Below are 25,450 nucleotides of genomic sequence, written 5' to 3'. Positions count from 1 at the left end.
AAAGAACGTTTTAGGAGCTTGATATCGACTTATCTCGAGTCTTTTATAACCCCCATAATTATGTGTATTTGCTGATGTTGGAAGACCGTCCCAATTGACTTGTGATCTCTTCAACTTTAGTTCTATCGAACCTTCATTTTTTTTTTTTTTTTTTTGAGATAACAGTAGGCACATGGTGCCTAAAGAATTTTATTAAAGAGTAAGATGATTAGAGAGAGAGAGAGAAGGAAAAGGAAAGGAGAAAAGAGGAGGGAAAGCAGGCCAAGGCCCGCTTCCATACATTATGAATCTCTAATTCTTTGAGACCTCTCTTGATCCCTCTCTTATCATTCTCCTGGAAGAAGTCATGGAAACTCTTTGTGCTGAAAGACCCAGGCCGGTTCCATATCCAAAAAAATAAGGTCGTTTTCCTCTGAAAGATGTACGTGCTGCAGAATACTCCTCATTTCAGCTGCTTCCTCCTCCTCATTCTCAGTTATAGAGATACCTGAACATGTGCCAGATGCTGGGGAAATCAGGCTTAGAGTTTTGATATTCCTTGATCAGACTATTAGGATTGGCTCCAAGCCGAAAGAGCTTAGGGAAAGCAACATGAGAGGGTGCTCACCAATCCAAACATCGTTCAAGAAAAGAGTGGTCGCCTTGGTTAGCCATGCTAGAGAAGAACTTAGCTTGGACCTATAGAATGTCTTTTCACATGGGAGAAGCCAGCCTTCTAAGGGAAGAACCAGACCAGAGGAACCCCATCTTTTCTTCGACAGTAGTTTGATTGGATGACGGCCTTCTTAAGACACAGCCGTTCTGAAGAGACCTCCACTACCATTTGCTAATGAGAGCTTCACTGAAGGAGAATAAGTTTTCAATTCCCAGACTTCCCCCCATTTTTTTCTGATCTGCAAAAGAGATTCCAATTAGCCTGCCAGAGGCCTCCCTGTATTGATCTTCTCCCGTCTCCACAAGTAATTAGGCTCGGCTCGATTAGATTCCAAAATATATCTTATAAATTTCTTTAGATATATAAATTTAGACAAGCCTAAGTTTAGATGTTTATTTAATACTTAAATTTTAAAGTATTAATTCAAATTTGAACCAAGTTTGAAATCAAGCATAGACAATGATTGAAATTGAACAAGCTTTAAGTCAAGCTTGAACTAAGCTTGGTTCAAACTTCAATTGATTCCTAGCTCCATTTTAGAATTTTCAATCTGGTTGGTTAGGCTCTTGTACATCTTTGTTGCAAATTAAACTCAAATCATAGTGGTAAAGAAATTCCACAGTTTCTAGAATTGAGCGACTCATGAAATGCCCACACATTCCGTCAAGCCAAACAGTATAGGGACCAGCTTAGACATCAGCTCTGAGATTATTACTGAAAAATTCATCTGACGTCAAATCAAGAGACAGAAGAGACGAAAGAGCATTCTCGTAATGGACTCTGTAAACAAAACCCAAATTATTGAACAAAGCTAGTCATCGGTTTGGGCTCAGGAGAAGATAACACGCGGACGGATAGAATGGATATGAGCTGGTGATTCTCCAAATCCTTTGTGGCCCTCCCATTGGTCCAAACCAACTCCAAGAAATCTCCACCTCACGCTCCCCACCACCCCCTTCCTCTCTCCCTTCCCTACATACCCCCCGTTCCCTCCTTCCACTCCATGCTCCCCTCGACCTCAGAGAGAACTACAAACACCATCATCTCCTGAATCCCAGCACAAAACCGGCTACTGCAACCAAGAGAACACCCATACATGCAGATGGCGGCGACGCTAACGGCAGCCTCCGCTCGCACCACCACCATCGTCGGCCCGACACCTTTCCTCGGCCAAACCCGGGCCTCAACTTCCAACCCTCTGAGAGATGCTGTCTCCATGGGCAATGGAAAGTTCACCATGGTAAGCACCATATCTTGCTTCGCAGGCAATCTGTTTTCCGTATGCTCCATTTTTTTCTTCTTCTTCTCGGGAATTAAGGAACCAGTGTTATGATATTATCCTTAAACCAGGGGAATGAGCTTTGGTACGGGCCAGACCGCCTCAAGTACTTGGGACCCTTCTCGGCTCAAACCCCCTCCTACCTCACCGGAGAATTCCCCGGCGACTACGGATGGGACACTGCTGGGCTGTCCGCCGACCCTGAAGCCTTCGCAAAGAACCGAGCCCTCGAGGTATTGCAGCACCGTCGGTGCAAGATTGAACCGAATCTGCCGTCTTGGAGAACCAGAGAAAATAAACCGAGCTATATGAATGCTGTTTCAGGTGATCCACGGCAGGTGGGCGATGCTGGGTGCGCTTGGCTGCATCACCCCTGAAGTCCTCGAGAAATGGGTGAGGGTGGATTTCAAGGAGCCGGTCTGGTTCAAAGCTGGAGCTCAGATCTTCACCGAAGGCGGGCTCGACTACCTCGGCAATCCCAACTTGGTTCACGCGCAGAGCATACTGGCGGTCTTGGCGTTCCAAGTAGTCCTCATGGGCCTCGTCGAGGGCTACCGCATCAATGGCCTGCCCGGAGTCGGGGAAGGCAATGAGCTCTACCCCGGCGGCACCTACTTCGACCCCCTCGGCCTCGCCGACGACCCCGTCGCATTCGCCGAGCTGAAGGTGAAGGAGATCAAGAACGGGAGGCTGGCGATGTTCTCCATGTTCGGATTCTTCGTTCAAGCGATCGTCACTGGGAAAGGCCCGCTCGAGAACCTCTTGGACCATCTCGACAATCCTGTCGCCAACAACGCCTGGGTCTACGCCACCAAGTTTGTGCCAGGCTCTTAAATCTTGCATTCCGGAAGAATCCGTGAAGCTGCTGTAGATTACCTTTGGCTAAGTACGATGTTGAGACTGCATCGATCGGAATCAAGCAGTTGATGGCAATTCATAAGATTTCTGATGATCTCTCTTTCTAATGTTTGTTGATGCCTTTCATAGTTTGAGCATCCTTCTTGCGTTACCATTGCGACTGTCGACGACACCCCGCCTCTCTCATCCATTGAGAGGACAAGATGAAGAAAAAATAAATCTCAACAAAAGAAAAAAAACCTTGACATTTTAAGTGTTGTAACAATCATTTTAAGTGATGTAATAAGGGTACCTGAACCACGATATTCTTCCACTCATTGAACTCGATCCCATAATAGCTCTTAGAATCCTGTCATGTTTTCATGATCATCCATCATAACCAAAGCACAGAAGAAATTTAAAGGGAACAAGATGAACTTCAAAATTTAAGGCAACATTTGAGTGCCCAGCTTGTCTCACCCTTTCAGATTTGCCATCTGTTCAAACAGAGTCCGTAGGACATGCAGCACAGTTAGAGAATTAATGCGGATGCTTTTTATGAAGGATTAGAGCTAAATACATTATCTTCACTGATAGTGTTAGAATACAGTAGCACTATCCTTCTTAAATTGTAATCAGATTAATTCCCAAATAAAACAACAATTTCTTATGCCTCTAACCAGTAACGTGGCATGCTTTTTTGCTTACAAAAAAAAAAAAAGACAAACCAACATGGCATGGTTTAAAAATTGACTTTTCATCACCAAAAGGTTTTGAGATTCATAATTTCTTATTCAGATAGTGACATAAGGTAAAAGCAAAGAGGTCATACCTTGAGTTTTTTCTAAGCTTTTCATCTAACTAAAAGCATTCTTCCTTGCTACTTAAAAAATTATAAACAAATAAAAGCATACTTCCAACCCACTTGTTTCTTTGCTCAGAAGAGATGATAGGTTGACTGGCGCACACAAGATTTCAACAACATTTGCACACTCCTTTTTCAACTCATTATATTATATCTTTGCAGGAATTCTCAATTCGTCAAACACAAGCACAAACAAGCCACAAAAGAAAGGAGTTATTTAGAGACAATTTGTTATCGACTTGACCTAATGATATTGATATGAGATTCTTATTTAATTCTTCGACCAGCATATGCCACAAAATTCTGCCAATACAAGCTTGCATTAGGGGCCTGGATGAATGTTGCACTCTCAGGTATACCAATGTCATGATACGACTAGGGAACTTAGATCTCAAGTATACCATTCAAATTTCTTTCCTTTCAAAATTGTCATTTTATGCTTACATTGTCGTTCTGAGGAGTGACAATGTAACATAAGATTTTTTTTTTCAATGCCCAAAAATCTAAATTCTGCATTTTGGTATTAAATAAAATACAACAAACTATACATTTTAATTTCTCCCCCTCTCGCATCCTCATCTCTCTCTTAAGCTCCAGGTTCTTAACTACTCCCCATAATTACAAAAAAAAATGGAAGATATACAAGCCTCTTATGCACCATAGGCACAGAGGGTAATGCAACAAAGCATGTAAACAGCATTACTGGGAATAGGCTTAAATCCCACTTCACCCAGAGATAGGATAGAACATCTCTTCAGCTTTTTGCGCAAAATTTCATCCCTGATTTCATGCATCAGCATTGAGGAAATGCCTGCCATACTTGAAAAAGCCATTTGTTAAAGAAAAATTTTCATCATCATTTTGTGCTCCAATTGCCCCACCATCTCTTGCGTGTTCTCTCTTCAGGATTACCAAGCTTACGAAGTGCAATTTTTGTCTCTCTTAACCGAACCTTAAAATCCTTCTTCCAAGTTACAAACCGGGCCTTCAATTTGTGAAGCTCTTCATCTGGGTTTCTGCTGGAACCTGACTGCCCCGACTTCACCTCAAGAAGGAACCCCGCATCATCCTCAAAGACCTGTCTCTGCTGCTCAAACTCCTTTACAAGGTGGCTAACTGCACTCTGAGTGCCATTAGAATTTCTTGTGAATCCAGCATCGGAAGCATCAAGGTGGCTAGCTGCACTCTGGGTGCCATCAGAATTTCTTACAAGTCCAGCATCAGAAGCATGGGATGGTTTAGCTGGAGTGCCTTCAGGCGTGTGAGTCCCAGCAAACATGGTATCTTCAGAGTCAAAAGAGTATTGAAGTGGTGATATGTCAAGCCTTCCCTGTTGACTTGCGATATCATCAGCAGTGAGACTCTTCTTGGCTGCAGCTAGACTCACCTGAAAATAAAGTGCATGATCATTTGGTATTCATCCAAGACTGATTGCCTGATCAAACATGGTTTTGCAAAAAAAAGGGTTTCAAACAGTTCAAGATAAATATGAATAGCATCATATATTCCCAGTTGAGAGTTTGCTGCCAATTCATTCATCTAGTGGAGCAGTTTTTTAGATTAGAAATTGTTACAAGATTAGAAAGGACAGCTGTCATAGCACTGTGTTAATTCACAAATGCATTGAACTCATAGAGACTATAATAGTGAAAGATCAACATGGTTTAAAATAGTGGCTGGTAATAATGGCTGCAATTTTGGAGGCCTGCTATCCATTTTTAACTACTGTTATAAAGTAAGGGCCAGCATATGACATTTTCAGTGTTTGGCTTATTCAAATAATATCATTCTGCCTTAATTCCAGCTCAAAAAAACAATATTTAACTCTAAATAGTGGCATACTAAAATCTTGCTGTTAAAAAATTCATATTCCCGCTACAAAAGATAATAATGACTGTTATAACAACCATTATTTTTTCCCAAACCAAAATCTTTCAGGGGCTTAACATGGGAAATAATGGCCATTACCACCAGTACAGCAGTAAATAATGGTCTCGATGAGATAATATTAACAACGAATACCACCATTACTGAAAGCTTGATGAGAATTTCACAGATTGGGAAATTCACCTGCAAAGAAGTCAGTTGTTTCTTCCATGTCTCTTCCATAGACTTCATTTTTGCCTCATATTCTGACCATCTCATCTCATAATGTTGAAGTTGCTGTTTTAAGATGGCATTTTCTTCTTCCTTTTCTCTCCAAGCTGCCTCTGCCTTCAGCACCCGCCTCTGTAAGTCAGCCAAAACTGAAGGGTGCACCTGAGATTGCTCTTTGTTGGTACCCTGACATTCAAAGCTTTTTCAGTTTAAACTATAGAAGAAAAGGAGATTAAAACCTTCAAACAGGCAACATAAATGAACAAGTAAAATGTATATCCGAGCTGTCTGCAAAAGTGCAGTGCTTGAAGGATCTAAACAGGATATTATAAATTTATTAGCAGCTAGATAAAAATCCATGGATGGAGAACAGAAATTGCCGTTGTACAAAGAAAAGTAACCTTACAATCTAGCATTTGAGGACTTGCATTTGCCAAGTCTGTGATACAATGTAATCGCCAGAATGCAAAAGAATTCCAACACAGAATTTCCATTTTAAACTAAGTAATCCAGAAGATTATTAACAACCATCACAGTACTTATGCACTCTTCTTTTATACATACTCGTCTGCAAATTCTCAACTCATGTGCCTTTCATTGAGCTTTCCCCTCTTAAAAGGTCATTACCCAGTTATAGTCTCGGCAATCCAGGGTCCTAGGAGGGGTAGACTGGGACAGACCTAATCTTTGGCCTTTATTTGTACAAAATAGCTGCCCCAGGACTCAAACCCACTTCATGCACTTGGCAGCCTAAGCCTTTTAGCAAAAAGTAATGGCCCCATTAAGCTTTCCCCTCTTGCCAACCAGAAATTGGCTCAGATTAGTACAATGGGGATACCACGAGAATGTGTTTGCACAAATTTTTTTAATATAACATAATCTTTTTTTGAAAATGAAAGATCAAAAATGATATAAACAATACTAATAGACTTTTAGGGGCATTGTGAATTACAGCAAATTGAATTTAGTGAGTACAGATCAAACTCTGTGTCTCATGAGAATTTCTTATCTAATGGATTTCATGAAGCTCTCATATAATTCCACATTTCTGATACAGCATTTAGCTCTAAAATTTGCAACCAAAAAAAAAAAAAAAAACTGTCCCATGGGAATTTCTTATCTAATAGATTTCATGAACCTATCATATAATTCCATATTTCTGATATAGCATTTAGCCCTAAAATTAGCCAAAGAAAAAGGTGGAAGGATAGCATCATCTTCAACTCTTAAAATAAACCACAATAAATTACCTTCATTTCTGGAAGATTCTTGTCAGGATCACTGTTAGCTTTCACATGATCGAACTTTGACATCTTCCTGTTTTTTGTAACAGCCAAATGATTCCTTGCCAACCACCCACGAATAGCTGCAGAAGAAAGAAAATGAGAATCAGGATAGGACACTCGTTGCAATCATAAAGAACCGATATTATCTCCTTTCAAGCTGCAAGTACACCACCAGACTGCAGAAGTATAATATCCTTCTGCTGGTCATCAAACATTGTCCTTGCAATCCGACGCCTCACATGCTTTTGTATGAGAACAGCCGCCCTCCATCTCTTTATTAGAACTTTGAATTCAGACCTTGCCTTTTCACCTCGGACAACTACACAGCACAGATTTCCAATAACAGATGTTAAGGTGAAACACCAGAGATACAATCAAATGAAATTCTTCTGGAGAAAGAGAATAAAGCATTTTACCAATAATAAGAAAAATGAGAGATGAAAACAATGGGCAGGTCACTGATATAGCCATAAATTTCCATGGCTCAAAAAATATTCTTGGGAAAAACATGTGGCAAAGATAAAACATTAAAGAGAGAGCCCATATCACAATTGTTAGGATATTAGGTTATCTAGAGCATATCAGAGATATTATACAATGTGCAAGCATTACATGATTGCAGTGTAGTAACTCCTTTCTTGAGTGCCTGGAAATAACGACAGGCTTGATGACCGCGGAAATTTTTCTGAACCCAAAGAATCCCTTGCAGAGTGTGGTTTCTAGCATCTTCCAATGCAGCAACCTACAAATCATAAATGCCCTAATTTACAAAGGGGGTCTGTAGAAAGAATACAGCAACAGCAATACAGACCTTAAGCCTAGAAGATCAATAAAACAAGGTAATACTAGGTTAAGTGACTAAAATATAATTAAAAAAAAAAGTTGTGGATGTATATAGATCTTCTGTATCCTTTTTAGAAAGTAAAAACGTGATAGCAAAGAAAGACTCAATTATTCACCCTCAAAAAGAAGTAACAAGAATTCTTGGGCTATTTTTTATTGTTAAGATGATAGAGTATCTAAATAAAATAATATCCTGCACCTGGTTTTGATTGATTTGGAGCATTATTATCACACAAATAGATTCAACAAGTGTTAAGAAAGAAAACTAAACTATCAGGTATGCTGAAATCATCGAACAGACAAAGTCGTGCATTATTAGTTTTGCAGCATTAGTAAGGTTTGAGATCTAAAAGATTACTCTAAGGTCAATCTAGGTCCCCTATTTTCATATACTTTCCATGAATAAATTGAATTGATGATTAAATTATTAGTATATATGTCTTTTGGTGATATAGTGGTAATTAGTGAAAGGAATACAGTTTCGGTGGGTATACATATAATGGATGAGGTCCAAAACATAGTCAATGGCCAAAGGATACCCTGATATGATCATACTCGCCATCTTGGATATGATAATCAGAAAAGATGAAATATGGATAAAGACATCCCAACTACTTCTAAAGTGAGGAAGCCAAAGGGGAGAGGTGCTTCTAGGGTATCTGCAATCACTACGTGCTTCTGGAAGGGAAAAGGGCTTATTTTAGGAAATAATGAAGCCACCTATCTTGCATTAATCAAAATATTGCTCAGTTGTAGAGATTCCAGGCACTAAAAAATCCTTAACAAAAAGCTTTGTCAACTCCGGATGAAGATCATTTTAGAAATGAATGGTGTTGATTTAAGAAAGGCAGCCCATGCTAGTTGACTGATGCATGTTGGTTATGTCTATTGTGCTTATGGTAACTTAAGGAACAATTAACAGCATTTTTTATCTGAGAAATGGCAAACATTCAAATACTTTGGGAGAAAAAGAACTCCAAGATTTATTACAATAGCTGGCCATGCGAACTTAGTATCAGCTGTGATAGTAAAAGTAAATGGATATTAAGATGCAAAATTCAACAAAGAAATTCGTAGTTGCAGCATATAAAGTATATTCTATATTTGAAATTTCTGTAATCGCTTGGATACGAGTAACCATAGGTTAAACTATAAACTATCTGAGCTTATGATGAAATTTCTTTAGCTGCAGAGGGCTATCTAGTTCAAGATAACCTCAGAGGAATCCCAACTTCATAGAAAGACATCTATTAATAAGTGATAAACTTAACAACCATAAATATGTGAATGAGCTCAAAAGGAATATATGTAGTAGAAGAATATGAGAAGATAATCACCTGCCCTGTGCGAAAAAATATCTTTGTGTAGCCAACTTGATACAGCTCAGGTGGGACATTGAACTGTTGTAGAAGGCCAACTGAAACACTGAGTGGATCCTGGGATGCTAGATTCTCTAAGAGAAGAAAGCCGTACCTAGAAGAGAAACACAAGGCATGTCAAGAACCGTCATTGATATTAAGATGCCGTTTCTTTGAAAGCTTGGGAAGAAACGGAGGGCTACCTTTCAGCAAATTGCTGGTGTGTCATTCTAGTTGGATAACCTGACCTTGATATCCGGACAACTTCCAGTACTCCACAGCATCTAAGTTGTTCTAAGACAAGATCATGTTGATACATGCCAGGAAGTTTATTATTGTTTGGCTTAATGCATTGAATAAAGTGAGGTGCAGTATTCTCCAACCGCTGCATCAGCTTGAATAATTGACCCTAAAAACATATCAACAAAACATAAAATTACATAAAATGCAGTGAACTCATGACAGGAATTCCCTCATCACATCAACAACTTTAAACTTCATGTGCAATTATCCTTTGGGTATATTGGAAATGTAACCAATCAATGAAGCGAGAAAAGTAATGAGAGAACAGGAAAATTGATGTTCACAAAATTGATGAATGAAATTTAATTCTGGGGCTGCTACTTTCAGATGAGAATTATGGAGAATCGAATAATTTGTTAAAATTTCAATATAAATATTTTTGCACACTTCAAGACTCGCGACATAACTGAGAGCATTCCAACCATCGCTTGAGTTTTTATCCATATTAAATTATCACCGGAAAAAAAGAAACGAGTGACTAAGTTGCCAGAGAGAATCAATTTGGTAGATATTTAAAAATAGCAAAACTAATTTTGGCTGCTCTGACTACCGTCATATGTAACTTGACTCCTATCAGACTCCTAACTAAAGAAATATCTTCTTAGCAATATTTCATGGAATCTATAAGGATCATACTCATCCTAAGATTTCATCAAGTAACTTCCTAGCAACTTAAGACTCCAATCACAAGGACTCATCCATATAGGAATCCTTTCTGCAAAATTCTACCATTTTTCTTTCCTCTCTTCTTCAAGGTATTCTTGTACACGACACAATCCATCTCTCTTGGACTTTCAACTGCACCAATAGGTCATCCTTGCAAACTCCCAATGGACTTATTTTTGAAAAAAAAAATAGTAAATCAGAATAGGTTTCACCAGCAGGAGTATGAGGGAAAGCCCTCAAATTAAAAGACCAACATCAAAGAAGGCATGATACTTGGTTTCACTAGATGAAAGATGAGAGCTTAATTTCTTTGCCAGAATATAGCCCCTACAGTTTCGCACAATAGAAAATGATACATTGCACAGAGCACTAAATTGAAATATAGTCCCATATGTAGGAAAATATGGCCAAAACAATCTCACAGGTAGAACCAAACAGGACAGTAGGAGAAAAGGTAGACAAAGAAAAGAAAGAAACACCATAATCTGAACAAGTCCCGATGCTTGAGCGAATAGAATCTCACTCAAAACAAGAGGACGGTACAGAAAATCGAAGCCAGAACCATACATTTGATGCCTGGTAAGCGATCTTGAGGAGAACTTCGGGAAAAGATGTATCAAGGTTAGTACAAGTGCTAATGATCATAGAAACAATATACCCATGCATGGAAGATGGAGGAAGCACTAGAAAAACCACATGGAGATAATCTCGTGTCATAACAAAACAAATGGGTGAACATTTGCCCTGCTAAGCAGAATGGAAGTTTCAGAGTAGCTAGAACTTAAGCCCCACTTAATTACGTATGAATTTCAAGGAGATGAACTTAGGACTTAACAAGCAATCTGGAAGTAGGAGACTGAAAGAATGATGGCAGAGTTAGTTACGAGGTAAGAACAAATTCTCCAATCAATCCTATGCCAATCAGATTCAAATGACGAGCTACTGACCATAAAATACTTAAAATCACAGAAGATGTTTTGGAGGAGAAAAAGAAGGCTGCGCATAGGAGCCATGAAGATGTACACTTAATATGTAACAACAGCTATACCACGTGAGTCATGCTTGTCAGCAAGCTAAATGTCCATATCTGGGAGGTAGCCTCATTAAACATCACTGCATGAGCTAGTGTTCATAAACACAAAACAGCAAGTTGAAGGAGACAAGATGTTATGACCATGTCATACACAAAAGAGGGGCAACAAGGCAGAGGGGCAACATTTTCTAGGCGACATGAAACAGAGAAAACTCTAACATACTTAAAGTTGAGAACAAAAGAGAATAGAAGGATGAGAAAAGATCCAAAAAACGCTCAAGATATCTTGATTGAAAAACAAAATGGAGATGTAGGAGGAAGTGGATGACATCAAAACACCACCTAAGAATAACCCTAACCACCAGAGAATAAAAATCGAGTATGTAAAGTCATCAAAGAAATCCAGAAATAAGATGGAATAAACACTAAGAAGATGTTAAAAGGCAAAAGGAAGTTAAGTTGGGTGAATTGAGACCAAACAAACATAAACTGTCAGGTTCATACGGGCAGCAGAAGTCAAAGTGAGAGGACGATGAACCTCACCAAGAGAGAAAACTAAAGCAGAACTCAAATTTTAACGTCCCTGAGAAATTTAGAACCAAAGTCTTCAAGCTTGGTCAAAATTCAATCTTGTTTCTAGTGACTGGCAGTGAATTGGCAATCCAGCTGGAATTCCAATGAACATTCACCAAAATAAGATTGACAAGATAGTCAAATCAAGTATTGAATATTGGCAAGGTGAATTAGCACCCTGCATTTGGTCTTCGAAGTTTATGCAACAAAGAAAAATCTCTTGACACAATACCATTTAGATCATGGAGCAAGTGAATGAATGATGCAATAATGCAAAATGAAGTAATACATGATCTATGTGCTTTTAAATAGGTTATATGCCTTTTCTCAAGAAGAAGAAGAAGAAGAAAAGAAAGAAAACAAAAAAGAAAGACTGTATGCCATAATCAATGGATTTAAATGCTGATCAGCAAGGCACAGCATGGCACATATTGTGACAGTGACTTAACAGCATAGGGGCACCGGCATGGTACTGGCAACCGCAAGTACTTGGCATGCTACCATGCCAGTACCAAGTTGGACCACCACCAGCATGCAATACTTCAATCTTTCATAAAACACAAAACTCACAAATGAATCTACAAGGTAAGTCTGTTCCTGATTTAGTTATACATAACCCATACATAGTACAACCATAATATTGCAAAAAAGATCACTAAGAATATTAAATGTTCAGATGACAAAAAACTTTTTGTACATGTTTAAATGAGGTGATACCTTAAATTTTGTCCCGACACTTTGCTTTTGCGAATCAACCTTACTTGGTTGTCTCAAAGGATTTGATTCCTTCTGAGATTGACTAAGTATATTTGAGGCAAATAGCTGAGGAAGTTGACAGGAGCACGATAAAAGCAACTGGATAATATCCAAATGTAATGGATCTCTATTTTTCTCCAAGAAGCCACTTGTGTCATACATAACCTGATAATTGTAAACTGTTAGTCATATTGAAAAGTTGATTCATGAATGCAATATAAAAAGTATTAACATGGAAGGCAGATCTGTAAATAAACTGGATAGCACCATATCTGACATTTTTCAAAACATGGGTTTATTGCAGAATGTCAGGTTATATGCAAAGTTTCACCATCAAAAAAAAAAAAAAAAAAAATCTCTTGAATCCACCTCATTCAAATGTTTATTGCTTTTCTTCAGTTGCTTCACTATGGTTTTTGAGGTGATTATTTAATGATGTCCTTTAATGCTTCAGGAAGGCACCCCATGTCCTAATTTCTTTCGCTGTTAACTAACCACGTCCATGAAAAATTTCTCTAATAACACTGTCAAAGAAATGCAAGCAGAACCAGTACAGTTAAGCTAGGATTTTGGAGGTCATGGAACAACTATTGTCAGTTGAAAGTTTTGTACTAAGAATTTAAGTTAATAATGATGCACTGAAATGTGATCTTTTGTATTTTTGAAAAATGAACAATATTGTTAAAAAATGAACATGCTTAAGAGCATGCCTTCTATGAAGTATCACATTCTAGGGAAAATTATATTAATAATTCAAAATCATGATAGTATATGGAGTATGATCTCAACAGACTTAAAATGCTCTAGCCAATAGCAAGCTGTTTAGAAGTAAACATTACAAAATTACTGACCTCTCCAGCATAATGACAAATACTGAAAGCGCCACCCCTTTCCCCCTTAAAGCAGGGGCTACCACTCAAGTGCTGCTTGAGCTTGTTGGCAAAGGTAAGATCTGTTGCTTCAGGGAAATTTGACTCTTCATCCAACAAAGACAATAGACCGAGGGGTTTCTGTCATGTATTGGAAAGAATGGTTCTCATTGTCATGTAACACGTGATATGTCCAAGATACAAAGTTATAGAAGTGCATATCAACACATCAGGTACAAACATACAAATGCAATAGCAATTATGGCATCATTAGGCTGGCATGCATGCCAAACGAATCTTATCACCTTTGTTGTGCTTCTTTAAAATAGCTATAACAATAGCAGAACTTTTTTTAAGCACTATTCATGAATATATGTAATAAGTTCCTGTATACAATTTAGAAACACCATCGTGCTAGCAATGGGTCATCAAAATACAAATCTGAGACAGCAAAGACCAAGAGTTGCATTTAAGTAAATATTGAAAAAAAGATACACTAGAATCATACAAATGCATGGTAAGGGTCAGATTTTGGTTGAACATATGACTTGTATCATTAATTAAATTCAGGTTATAAATCAATGTAATAACATAAAACAAGAAACAAAAGATTATGTCAGGTTAATAAAACAGGAACTAAAGCATGTCAGGCAATAGGTTGGCATCAATAGCCATGCTAACTAAAAAGTCAGGAACTGGCCTTGAAACAAATTTCTTGTCTAAGTGAAAGTACATAAAAAATAAACCTCATGAGACCTCAAAAAGGAGGCCTCCAGCAGCAAGAACCCACCAACCACTACACCCCACAGTCACCACATTGATGGACCCACCTTAGGGCTTAGAGCTAGCAGCGCTCTATGGGTTTCTCAATCATGACCTTTTTAGCATTTTCTCATCCACAAAAATGAAAGCTGGTGCAACTTTCTAGAGAAAATATACCTGCTTTAAAATTTAAGCACTAGAAAACAAGTGATCTCCCATGATTGTGTAATTTGACAAAGAAAGGAAAAACATAAGCAATTACTTTTCTACTATTTCACATTTGATTGCTATTTACGTCAAATACCTTCTCAAATAGATTTAGACAGTCAGTGTTATCGACAAAATCAACAGTCGTCCAGTCAATTCCATCTTCTATATACTCCTGCAAGCAAAAATGATAAGAAAAACATGAATTACAGAGTGGACATTGTAATGCCAGAATTCTACAAGAAAGCATTCACCAGGGACAGGCAAAAAAACTGCATGTAAAGTTAAAAAAAGAAAAGACCACATAACCAGGCCGCATCATCTAATTCCCGAGGACAGTCCAAGGAAATAATTACTAGCCTTACAGTTGAGGAGAACAAAAAGATAACCAACACCATTGTAATGTTCTGCAGATGATTGTCAGCACAATGTCAGCACGGGTTGGTTCATGGTCTTGACACATGGTATGCCCCCCATACCGAGTATTGATTTGCCAGCAATATGATGTAAGCTCAGTACGGGGTGGTACAGCATACCCAGTAGGGGCAGTATGATCCAGTATGGCAAACCATGATTGTTAGACCATACACAGACAGAACATCTAATATTGGCCAGAACAATCATATAAACAGGTGGTAGTGATACCAGATCATCTGAGAACAATCAAGTAAAATGTTGACATTGCTAAAGTTATGAAAACAGATGAGAAGTATAAAAATTAAAACAGTATTAACCGCAACAATATATTCCACGTGTTTAGCAGGCATTAAAGTTTATTGCAAATGTTTGCATCGTGATCACCAAAATGCGTTCAGGGCTTAAAATTATCAAATGGTACAGTCCTAGTGTATCAAAAGTTTTGATGATCATGACATAAGAATTTAAAATAAACGATAACTTTGCCAAGTTGAGAATACTTTGGCAAGGAAAAACGCCAGAGTTCTCTATGGTGACTGGTGATCAAAGATCAGACAATTTTGGAAACCAAGTTAAATCTTATTATAAAGGTCTGATATTAATAAAAATAATTTTGAACACCATAAACAAATCTAATACTAATGGAGTATGCTCTTATTGGGAACTAGAGAATAGAAGGATGTTGTAATTAAAGTCATGTCCCTCATATGTAGACCTGAAGGATCCTCAATTTTGCAATCCACCCTTTTTTCCACATAACTGAACATGATTGTTTATTTTCTATCTTTCTGTATTCGTGTTCAGGTTGGCAAAAATTTTACATACTGGAAAGCCGAAGGGCAAGCCTGACCATAATGTTTTGCAACATCCGAAATAAATTGGACCCAATTAGGCAATTACACAAAAAAAAAAAACTCTATTGAGGTGAGAATGTTGAAAAAGATTTTTCATACAACAAGGATAAAAATACTAACATGGGTATTTAAGGAAACTTTTGTTGCATATATAGAGAATAAAGTGATCATATAACCAAAAACAATAGCATGGACATCTGCAATTAAAAGTGAAGCAAGCCCAAATTTAAGGGCACAACACAAGTTGAAGAGCAGAAAAGGAGAGAGAGAAGGGCCAAAGATATTATAAAACTCATGGGGAAGGATATATAAAAGACTCTATAGCATAGGTGCCCTTACAAAAATTTGTTAAGGATATAAAAAACCTTACCCATACAAAAACAAAAGGCATGCTGCTTATGATTATGGATACTATAAACAAAAAAAAAATCTCAAATTAGTATAAGTTTCTGCTTGGAAGTTTCTTTAACATTTTATCACATTATGGTAAACAATTATTTCTAGCACGCCTTGTGAATTAAGTAGTGTATTGTTCTAAAATCAACCTTGTCTAGTTGTGTTTCCTAGTTTTCTCTCTACTTTCCTCTTTCATTCTTCATTCTTTTCATCTACAACATTTTCCCTACGCTTTCCAATCCCATAATCACTTACCAAACACTAAATTTTTCCTTACTAAAAATTTAAAAGGGAAACAACTCTCAAACATTATAACTAGACCTACTAGCAAGTTCTACCTAAGTCATTGGTTTCCAACAAGGCCCAAAATAATGGCAATTAATGTTCTGAATCAAGTGAGACTGAACTTGCCATTAGCAATTCAAAGATATAAAGCAATGAGATAGATGGAGCAATTTTTAATCAATCCTGAAGTCTGTCATGACCTAGAGCAGAATCTTTCAGAAATTTTGATTAACATTTTGTCAATCAAGATAACTAAAATAATATACAATTCTATTTAAATTTGTCTTTGAAAAGCTGCCTTCAAATCGCATTATGAACCATTTGGTATCATGCATGCCAAGAAATCTTAGCACTAAACTAAATGTAAATTCCCACCTCCTGTGCGAGTTTGAACAAATGTCGATTGAAGTGCTGCTGTAGTCTCTCATTAGCATAGTTTATGCAAAATTGTTCAAAATTGTTCTTCTGCAATAATATGAAGCGTTAGTCCAACAAGAAAGATTAAGCAAATCAAATATCTATTCAATATGACATTTCCAGGCTTCCAGCACATGATCCATACGTGAAAGGATTCAAACCCATAAATATCTAAAATACTTATGGATCTCCCAGTATGACATTTTTCCATTTGGAATGACTTGTTAATTTGTTCTACAAGCCAGTCGAACAAGCTCGCGTATATTGATTTTGCCAATGCATCCCTGGTGTCAATGGCCTATAAGGAAAAGAAAAATAAAACATAAGATTCACCAAATATGTGTGGTTTGCACAGAAAATAAGGTATCTGAGACACAACAACATTGTCACACCTGTGGTAATGTAAGCTTTTGAACAAGATCATCATTTCCGTCTTGAATTTTATGAGTTGATAAAGCTAGCATCACATCAGGAACATTGCAGCCCAACAAATTTGCTGCATTTGTTACACCTGCACAGAATGATAAAGCCAAGCAAACACTTAGGTGAGAATTTATGCTAGCAACTATGACATAACAAAAACAAAAGTCAAAAACCTATAAACATTAAACTGAAAAAGAGATAAGTACCTTCACTCAAAACAACTTCCACATGGTTTTCATTATCAATTACTGAGAAGTCAATGTTACCCAGCCATAATATGGCTGCAAGCATAGCAAATGCAATCTCTTGATCTTCCTTAGGAATTTTAACAGTATCCAAGGCTTGCTGGACATATGGAAAAACAGCATAAAAAATAAGCAAGTCAGTATCATGAATAAAAAAAAAGTTTAATATAGTAAAGATCATCAGAAAGCTAATAGGTCTGACAGCCAGATAGGTCTGAAAATTACCATCAATATTTGAAATCTTTGAGCATCATCAACATCATCAATTCTCAAGCAATCACTTTGCTTTAAATATTCATATTCACTGGCTGCTTTTAGGTTCAAGTGCTCTGTAATGCATCCACATGCAAGGACATCATTATCCTTGAAGGAGTGATTAATTAAGTATAGGTGTATGAATATGTGTGTGTGCACTGTGTGTGTGAACATGCATATATGTGCATGAATTGGTGCACAAAGTGTAGTTGTATTATATAATGATATTTAACTAGAAAGAAATATTTAGGAGTGTCAAAAAGTTACAAGGTTGAAAAAGTTAAATTAATGAGACCAGTAGAATAGAAAACAGTGGCTATAAATGTTACAATAGAGTCATCCTTTAAACCAGTTTTAATACAGATATGAGTTATTATTTTCAAGGAATATGTGTTTATATGAAGGACAATGTAACAATAATCTGTCAGTAAGATATAAACATCACACAAAATCTAGATTCTGTTATTCAATCAAAAGACCTCTTGGGGGGAAATTTTGGATGCACCTCTTTTCATGAATTTTTACATCAGATGTAACCACAATTTGCATAACTGCTACATATTTTTAAGTGTTTTAAACTTTGAGAAATACCAAGTGCATGAAATTGCATAGAAGTAAATGACACAGACAGTTGTGCATAGACTAAGTAAAACCTTTAACAATGAAAACAATTAATATAACCACATAACCACCTTGAAGATCGGGAGGAGCTCCTGCACAAAGTTGATAGAAAACATGGAATGATCTTTCGCCTGTTGCTCTCTGAACCACCCTTGACTGCTTAAGCAATATATAAGATTCTTAATATTTGGAACAGCACAAAGTTGATAGTCTTAACTACTAACAGCCAGATTAATACCTTTTCAAGAAGAACTGCTCGGAGTTTTATGAACAAGACATAGTAAATGAAACTTGTTAATATAGTTAAAGAATATGCAAATTATCCAGTACATTTGCAAAGAAGCAATGATTTGCGGAAACATGCTTACAAGTTTGGATCTTGGCACCCCAAATTTTTCCAGCAGAACTAAAATTTAATTCAATCAGCTTCCCCTGCATCACATCAGAGAGAAAACATTATATTGTAGATAAATCAGCGGATAGTTTCAAAAATTTAAGAAGTTCAACATGCGAGGTGAACTCACAAATCGGCTAGAATTGTCATTTCTCAAAGTTTTTGCATTTCCAAATGATTCCAGTATTGTGTTAGTCTGCAGAACCTCATACTCTATCCCACTGCCACCCCCAAGAGCAGCAAGGTATTGCATCGCAATTTTTGCTGTTTCTGTTTTTCCAGCTCCACTTTCACCACTGCTTCAAAACCACATTTTGAAACTCCATCAACAAAGTGATCCAATGAAAATTTACATGCAAGTTATGAATTGATAGAAAAGCAGACAAGTAAAAAAAATGATGACATATTATAAAAGAATTTAAAAAAAAAAAAAAAACTTTACCTTATGATGATAGATTGATTGACTCCATCTGCAGGATCCACAAGAAGATATTTAAATTCTTGTGTAAATGGTCATGTACAATTGCTTAAATGTACATCAAAATTCATAGGACTACAGAATTTTCAAGGAAACTATTCTTCCACCTCTCATCATTTCATTGTAGGCAGTGTCTGCCGTTGCATAGACATGGGGACTGTCCATAAGTTTCTGCCTATAAGCTGCAACAAAATCATTTCCATATAGAGGGACCTTTTTAAAGGGGTTGAGTGCGACCAAAACAGGCCCAGCTTTGGTCTACAAAAAGGACAACAATTAAGTAAATTAATAGATGCATGTAGCAATAGCATAATGCAAGAGTGACAAGCAGCAAAAGTCTGCTTGCGAAAATGCGTACATAAACCAAATCACGAGAACATCTGTACTCAAGATTGTGAAGAACTGAGGGCTCATTTAAGTAACTAAGCCGTATAAGATCATCCACACCATCAAGAATGTCTGGATTTGCTGGTAAGAGATTTTCTACAGACACTCTCAGAACCTGAGCCAAAAATTTTCAAATAAATATCTAAATGCCATTTATCTGGATACTTATCAAGGAACACAGAAACTTAAAACCTCACTTTGCCATCAGACAGCAGGATATTAGAATCATCTCCAGAAACTGACTGTATCTTCCCTAACTCCCACTTGGCATCTGGAAACCAGCACCAAACCCGTATTTTCTGAAATGAAAGAGAAAACATCTACGCATAAGCAGTTTTGGTTGAAAGTAATGAGGATAAAATCTGAAGATAAAAAATTTAAAGTCACAATGTAGAAATTAAAAGTTGATCAATAGCATTTGCAATAGATATTAATTTAGCTTTGTTAGTTCAAAAGCTAACAGAACAATAATTAGAAAACCCAAGTCATTCAAAAAAATAACTATCCATTATCCCCAACTCATAATGTAGGCCATGCATAGCCAATACATTTTAGAAAGTTATGCATGACTTCAATCTTCAGATTTTTCCCTTTTTGTTAGATCTCCTTGGTTAGATAGCATATTATGCCATTAATGATTGTCTAGTACTTTTCTGTCAGAATTGCTATCCCACAACATCAACAACTGCTAATGTATGTTACTGCCTAGATTTGGCTGATGATGTAGATAATACCATTTTAATTTTTAAAAGTTTTTTAAATTTCAAAAAAGTTTTTTAATTTCTAAAAGTCCAACAATCTTTTGCCAACTAGAAAGCCATAGGATATTGGTTGTTATTTGGGGCTTTCAATCTTCTCCCAAACTCTCACCTCCAATCCTTAAAAGGTAATTGAAGGTCCAAGTTTCAAGAAGTTGCCTTAATAAACACTGAACATTGAAAAAAAAATTGATTCTTCATATTTTTTTCTGGCATGCAAGTTCATGACAACCACATATAAAAGGCTGTGTTATCCTTTCTCAAATACCAAAGAGCGGTCCAATTTGTTAGCATTGCCCCATTCCTGACAGGTCAACTTTCTTTAAAAAGGTCTTATTATTTTCCAACCTCAAATTGGCTATCTGCCTCCATATCTCCTCTAACACCCCAAGTTTCATTATCAAGCCTTCTCTGACCTATTCTCACATTTTTCTCATTGTTTTACCTTTTCAACATTATTTCACTTCTTTTGTTGGTTTTCTTTGAGGTGCTATTATGTTGATTTCATTTGTTTTAAATAAGGCTGCAAATGGGTCGGGTCGACCCGTGACCCGACCCGACCCGACCCGAATTTTAGGACCCGCGGGTCCGGGTCGGGTCCTAAAATTGGACCCGAATCATTTTCTGGGTCGGGTCTGGGTTTACCAAACGGACCCGACCCGACCCGAATGGACCCGAAGAGAGAGAGAGAGAGGAAAAGCAAAAGAAAGTCTTTTCTTTTTCTTTTTCTTTTTCTTTTTTTTTTGGCGTGGGTTGTGGTACTGTTGGTCAGTGTGGGAGGATAGCAAGTTAGCAACAAGCATAGGTTCACAGAATCCAAAGGAACGTCGGCCCGTCAGGATTCTCTCTCGATCTATTACACTGTTGAGACCTCTGGTGTGTAGCTGCCTTTTTTTTTTTCCTTCTGTTTTTTGGTTTTTGTTTCTTTTAACTTTTGAAGGGAGAAAGTGAGGGAACACTGCAACTGAATATGGGCATGTGCCAGTTTTCTGTAATGGAATTGGATTTTGGAAGAAGGTCTGGGATTTTTTTTTGTCCTCGTGAGAGGGGAGCTGGGAGACACCGAGTTCCGTCCAATCAGTCATATAGATAAAAAATAGTGTGATATGAAATTTGGCTTGTAGACCGACTTAGTTAGTGAGTCATGGGTCATCTGTTCTGACTGGAGCTCAATTGCAAAGTCTTTCAAGTCATGGGTCACCCAGCACCTCATAATTATGGTATGACCAAATTAGATTTGTCCAAATTTTTTCCCAAAAGCACAAAAAATTGGACCCGATCGGACCTGGACCCGGACCCGACCTGAATCAGACCCGGACCCGACCCGAACCCGACTCGGACCCGACCCGACCCAACCCGATCTTCAACCGGGTCGGGTCCGGGTCCAAAATTGGGACCCGAACAAAAAACCGGGTCGGATCGGGGTCACCTAGGACCCGACCCGACCCGACCCATTTGCACCCCTAGTTTTAAATCATGGGAAACCTCTTATAGTACATATTGACTAAAAGACGAACCATTACCTTCTCATCTTTTTTTCCATCCTTGGCATCTCTTCAGCTGTGAAAACTTCACTCTATACTAGTTTAATTGTATGATCCCTTTAAGATTTTCTAAATCCTCTCTTTTCTTTTGGACCAACAAAATGTTTTTGCTTAATCTCTTGATCACCGCTGCTTCCAAGGTGATATCTTGCCTCGATTGTCTTGCCGATATTATTGCCATGGAAACTTGTTGTTGCCTTCCAAATATGGATATTCCACTTGTTGCTTCACTGCTGGGTGGTGTGATTTGCCACCACTCAGACCAATATTACTGAGTCTAAATGTGGTGTCATCTTGATGGCACAAATTCGGAGCCTCTCTCCCACAGTGACAATCCTGGGCTCCAAAGCATCAAGCTCCATCTCGACCACATATACATTTGCTTTCAATGATTTGTTCAGCCAACAAAATGTGGAATTAAATGAACTTAAGATTTTCCCTCACCTAATGACTTAATGAGTCATCACTGTAATATTGCATAACTAACTTTTGGAGGGCTTAACAAATATGGACTGTGCTTGACGGCCCATTTACTGTAAATGCCTAACTCATTTCCAGCGAATCTGTTAGAAACGGCCAAGAAAGTAAGCTAACATCCCAAGGCCCCCACCACTGTTGTTCCTAAGATAACTTCCCTCAAGAAAAAAAATCTCCTGTTCAAAGTCCTTTAAGAACAAACCTCACAAGGAGCTTTTGCAAATCTGCCAAGTTGGCATAGGACTACCTCAATGTGGATTCTCAATATGAAATAGCGTGATTAAGTTTCAATTTCCAAGAATACCCTCTCAAAATGATTATCACAAATAATTTTAATTCTCATATACAGCGTCAACTTTCAACTAGCTTTCAAGGTGCTCGCCAATTTATTATGATTTCTCACTCAGAGCGTCTGCAGATATTGTAAAAATAGCATTTATATCTCTGCTTCCTTAAGTAAATTCATATCTTAAAAAGAGAGATTCAAATCAACTAAAAAGAGAAAGAAGTGAAACTTGTAGGGCTGACAGGGTGAAACAATCTCAAACTTACATAGAAGTCATCCTCATATCGTGTTCTAACCTGAATGTACTGAAAAAAATGCCCCACCAAAGTTTTCTTAGAGAAGAAGGGAAAAAAATCAAAATAATATTGAAGGCTCAAACATAATCTGACAACAATAAAAAATATGACCAGACAAAACATTATTTCCAGTTCTGACGCCATCCTAACATTAGCCCTTGATATCCAATCTACGGTCTTAACAAGAACAAGTCACTTACTTGACTGATGCTTATCTTTGAAGACAATTGCTGACGGATGACATATTTGTATGTGTATGTGTGTGTTTTGATAATTCTAGAAGTAAATGATTTAAATTAACTTCAGTTAACAAAGCATGGATATAATTGATGTAGCTCTGTACTAAGTCAAACTGGGAATGATGACAGAAAGTAATATGTATCCAGATTTCACACAGAGTTTGTTAAGGATATAGAATATTTTAAACAAAAGTTTAAGCATCCTTGATCCAATCATTACTTAGATTAGATTTAGTAGATTAGAGCTGGAACATTCTGAGCTTTTCCCGATCAAGCCCTTTAATATCCAGACATCAAGCTTTTGATGAACTGTACTTCTTCAATGCCCGCTATAGTTGCAAAAGCTTTATCCCAATATCGAGTTTCTCTTTAGACATCACATTACTACTTAGCAAGACGTAGACCAACTAATCAATCATCACTATGTCATTAAAGATTTAATGGGCATTTTAAACGCATTTTACTCATGCCATCAAATAAAGATGCTATCTCAGAAGTTATATATCTCATTATTTTGAAGAAACCAAAACGTGCAAATGGTAAACTTGTAACAAAAAAAAAAAATAAAGGTTTTAGAATACTTCCAATCAATGAAAAGGAATTTTTTGTCTTAGTCCAAGTGAAAATATTCATTCAGAATAATTAAATTACGTAAAATGGATCTGAATCTGAAACCAAGCAAACTAGTGAACCAGGGAACTATGCAAAGTAGCATCCTAAAGCAGGTGCCAGAGGAAGACTACAGAGTAGGTCAGGTGTGTTAGGTAGAAGTTTTCAATATAGCTCATTTTCACAAGTATAGAACTAACAAATGTTACTTCTGATGCTGTTTAATTCAATGATGCTGAGGAAAAAGAAAGTATCATTATATTCAAGCTAAAGCAACATGGTACAGTAATGTCTTGATGCCCACAATTACCATTAATGTGGAAGATAATTTATTAAAATATATTCCCACAAGGTCAGCATGTTTCCATGTTCATGTTTACTAGCATAGCAAACTCAGTGTAATGAACCTCTTCTTCCAATGACAGGAAAGAATCTACTGTATACAAACATAATAAACTAAACAAAATGGAGTTAAGCCTTATTACCTTCTTTAGGGCATAATCAATAGTATCACGCCACCCTAAATTCTCTTCCAGTGAAGCTGCTGAAGGCAAGGGTGCAGCAGGAGAGTCTAGACTATCAGCTTCATCTGTTCTTTCCTCGCAGCTCTCTAACTCTGGCATCTTAGCATATGGAGATTCTTCTGGCCGTTTGACATGCAATATCCTTTTGTTTCCAAAAATCCCACTTTTAAACAGCACCTCCTTATCTTCCTTAGAGGGCTGGTGATCTAACCTCTCTTCCTTCCTCACAGAGTCCTTCAACAAGATTTTGGGTGCACCAGTTTCCAGCTTAAAATTGACGGGCAGGGACCTTCTCGATGAGGGAAGCCGGCCTCTCGAGGTGGGACGAACGGGCAAAGGCGGTGGTGCATCCTGCGGCTGTTCATCTCTCTGCCGGAGGATGTCAAGCATAACCTCCAGCGAGCTCCGAGCTACCATCGGAGCAACCATGGCAGCTGACATCGTGACTCTAAAACCCCTAATTCACAGAACTAACAGGAAAACCCAAAATTCCTCAATCAACATCATCAAAACCAAATCTTTCCTCGAATCCCTCCAATCTCCAACCCAAAAATGCAAATTTCCTGCAATTCCAAAGGAAAAGATATAATCTTTTCAATCATAATTAAACATAAAAAGATACCAAAGTCGACAGTTTCTGCGATAAAAAAAAAAAGAACGAATAAAACATCAAACCAAAGCACCAAAGGCAAAGCACTTGAAACAATCTTGGAATCCGCAATAAGACCAAAAAGCTGCAATCTTTGAACAAAAGTTGCGGGATAAAGCTTCTATATGAAGAGGGGCAGGGCGTAATGGAGGTGCCTCCGATCCAAAATCAAGACCCTAACCCTAATTCCTGCTGTCCATTGGAGGAGGTGGGGACTAAAAAGCGCTCCCTTTGAAGGAAAATTAGGGCTTGTTTCACCGGAAATTCAAATTTCCGAAGTGGGGCCATTATCGCCCTTTTAAATTACCCTGCTAATTTTCTTTGGGTTAAAGCGGAAAATCTACTGGTAGATTAGAAAGCCCTTCAGGTCAGAGAAAATTACTTCCAGAGCCACTCCGTATCGTATGACGTACTGTGGCTTTTCCGATAGTAGGGCAGTTTTGTTGATCCGGAAGGGGAAGGGAGGGTAATTTTACCGTCACGTACTTAACGACCTCCGTTTGATGC

General features: G+C 37.7%; 2 protein-coding genes across 4 annotated transcripts; one reads left to right on the top strand and one right to left on the bottom strand.

Annotated features, from left to right (window-relative positions):
• The first annotated feature begins 1,650 nt into the window (after positions 1-1,650).
• Positions 1,651-2,897, top strand: LOC103719342 (chlorophyll a-b binding protein 13, chloroplastic-like). Its single transcript, XM_008808542.4, has 3 exons — positions 1,651-1,895; positions 2,006-2,167; positions 2,259-2,897. The coding sequence occupies exons 1-3, from the start codon at positions 1,752-1,754 to the stop codon at positions 2,766-2,768; spliced, it is 816 nt and encodes a 271-aa protein (XP_008806764.2). The 5' UTR covers positions 1,651-1,751; the 3' UTR covers positions 2,769-2,897.
• Positions 2,898-4,029: 1,132 nt separating this feature from the next.
• On the bottom strand, positions 4,030-25,208 carry LOC103719341 (myosin-1-like). Of its 3 annotated transcripts, none has more exons than XM_017845776.3 (25): positions 24,978-25,208; positions 24,256-24,857; positions 19,759-19,860; positions 19,533-19,676; positions 19,282-19,432; positions 19,139-19,166; positions 18,827-18,995; positions 18,671-18,734; positions 18,541-18,554; positions 18,374-18,458; positions 17,652-17,755; positions 17,388-17,526; positions 17,151-17,269; positions 16,904-17,056; positions 16,717-16,806; positions 14,487-14,564; positions 13,403-13,561; positions 12,513-12,716; positions 9,424-9,629; positions 9,200-9,335; positions 7,632-7,761; positions 7,192-7,338; positions 6,984-7,099; positions 5,707-5,919; positions 4,030-5,023 (listed from the first exon to the last, which is right to left on the bottom strand). In XM_017845776.3, exons 2-25 carry the CDS (start codon positions 24,733-24,735, stop codon positions 4,493-4,495), a joined length of 3,762 nt encoding a protein of 1,253 aa, XP_017701265.2. In that variant the 5' UTR covers positions 24,736-24,857; positions 24,978-25,208; the 3' UTR covers positions 4,030-4,492. The 3 variants fall into 3 exon arrangements, with proteins under 3 accessions (XP_017701265.2, XP_008806763.2, XP_017701268.2); XM_008808541.4 differs by having other exon boundaries at positions 18,827-18,992; XM_017845779.3 differs by lacking the exons at positions 19,759-19,860; positions 24,256-24,857; positions 24,978-25,208 and having other exon boundaries at positions 19,561-19,676.
• Between the last annotated feature and the right edge of the window lie 242 nt (positions 25,209-25,450).

The sequence above is a fragment of the Phoenix dactylifera genome, chromosome 4 (assembly GCF_009389715.1).
Source record: "Phoenix dactylifera cultivar Barhee BC4 chromosome 4, palm_55x_up_171113_PBpolish2nd_filt_p, whole genome shotgun sequence".
NCBI lineage: Eukaryota > Viridiplantae > Streptophyta > Magnoliopsida > Arecales > Arecaceae > Phoenix > Phoenix dactylifera.
Note: the sequence above shows the minus strand (reverse complement) of the source record. Positions and strands in the feature narration are given on the sequence as shown.

Bases quoted from the DNA above. Each gene is read 5' to 3' on its own strand.
- LOC103719342 (XM_008808542.4), top strand. From the start codon at position 1,752: ATGCAGATGGCGGCGACGCTAACGGCAGCCTCCGCTCGCACCACCACC. The intron at 1,896-2,005 runs GTAAGCACCATA...TCCTTAAACCAG, and splicing joins GCAATGGAAAGTTCACCATG to GGGAATGAGCTTTGGTACGG. The intron at 2,168-2,258 runs GTATTGCAGCAC...ATGCTGTTTCAG, and splicing joins CAAAGAACCGAGCCCTCGAG to GTGATCCACGGCAGGTGGGC.
- LOC103719341 (XM_017845776.3), bottom strand. From the start codon at position 24,735: ATGTCAGCTGCCATGGTTGCTCCGATGGTAGCTCGGAGCTCGCTGGAG. The intron at 18,735-18,826 runs GTGAGTTCACCT...GATGTGATGCAG, and splicing joins ATGACAATTCTAGCCGATTT to GGGAAGCTGATTGAATTAAA. The intron at 12,717-13,402 runs GTCAGTAATTTT...TACAATTATCAG, and splicing joins TTTGTCATTATGCTGGAGAG to GTTATGTATGACACAAGTGG.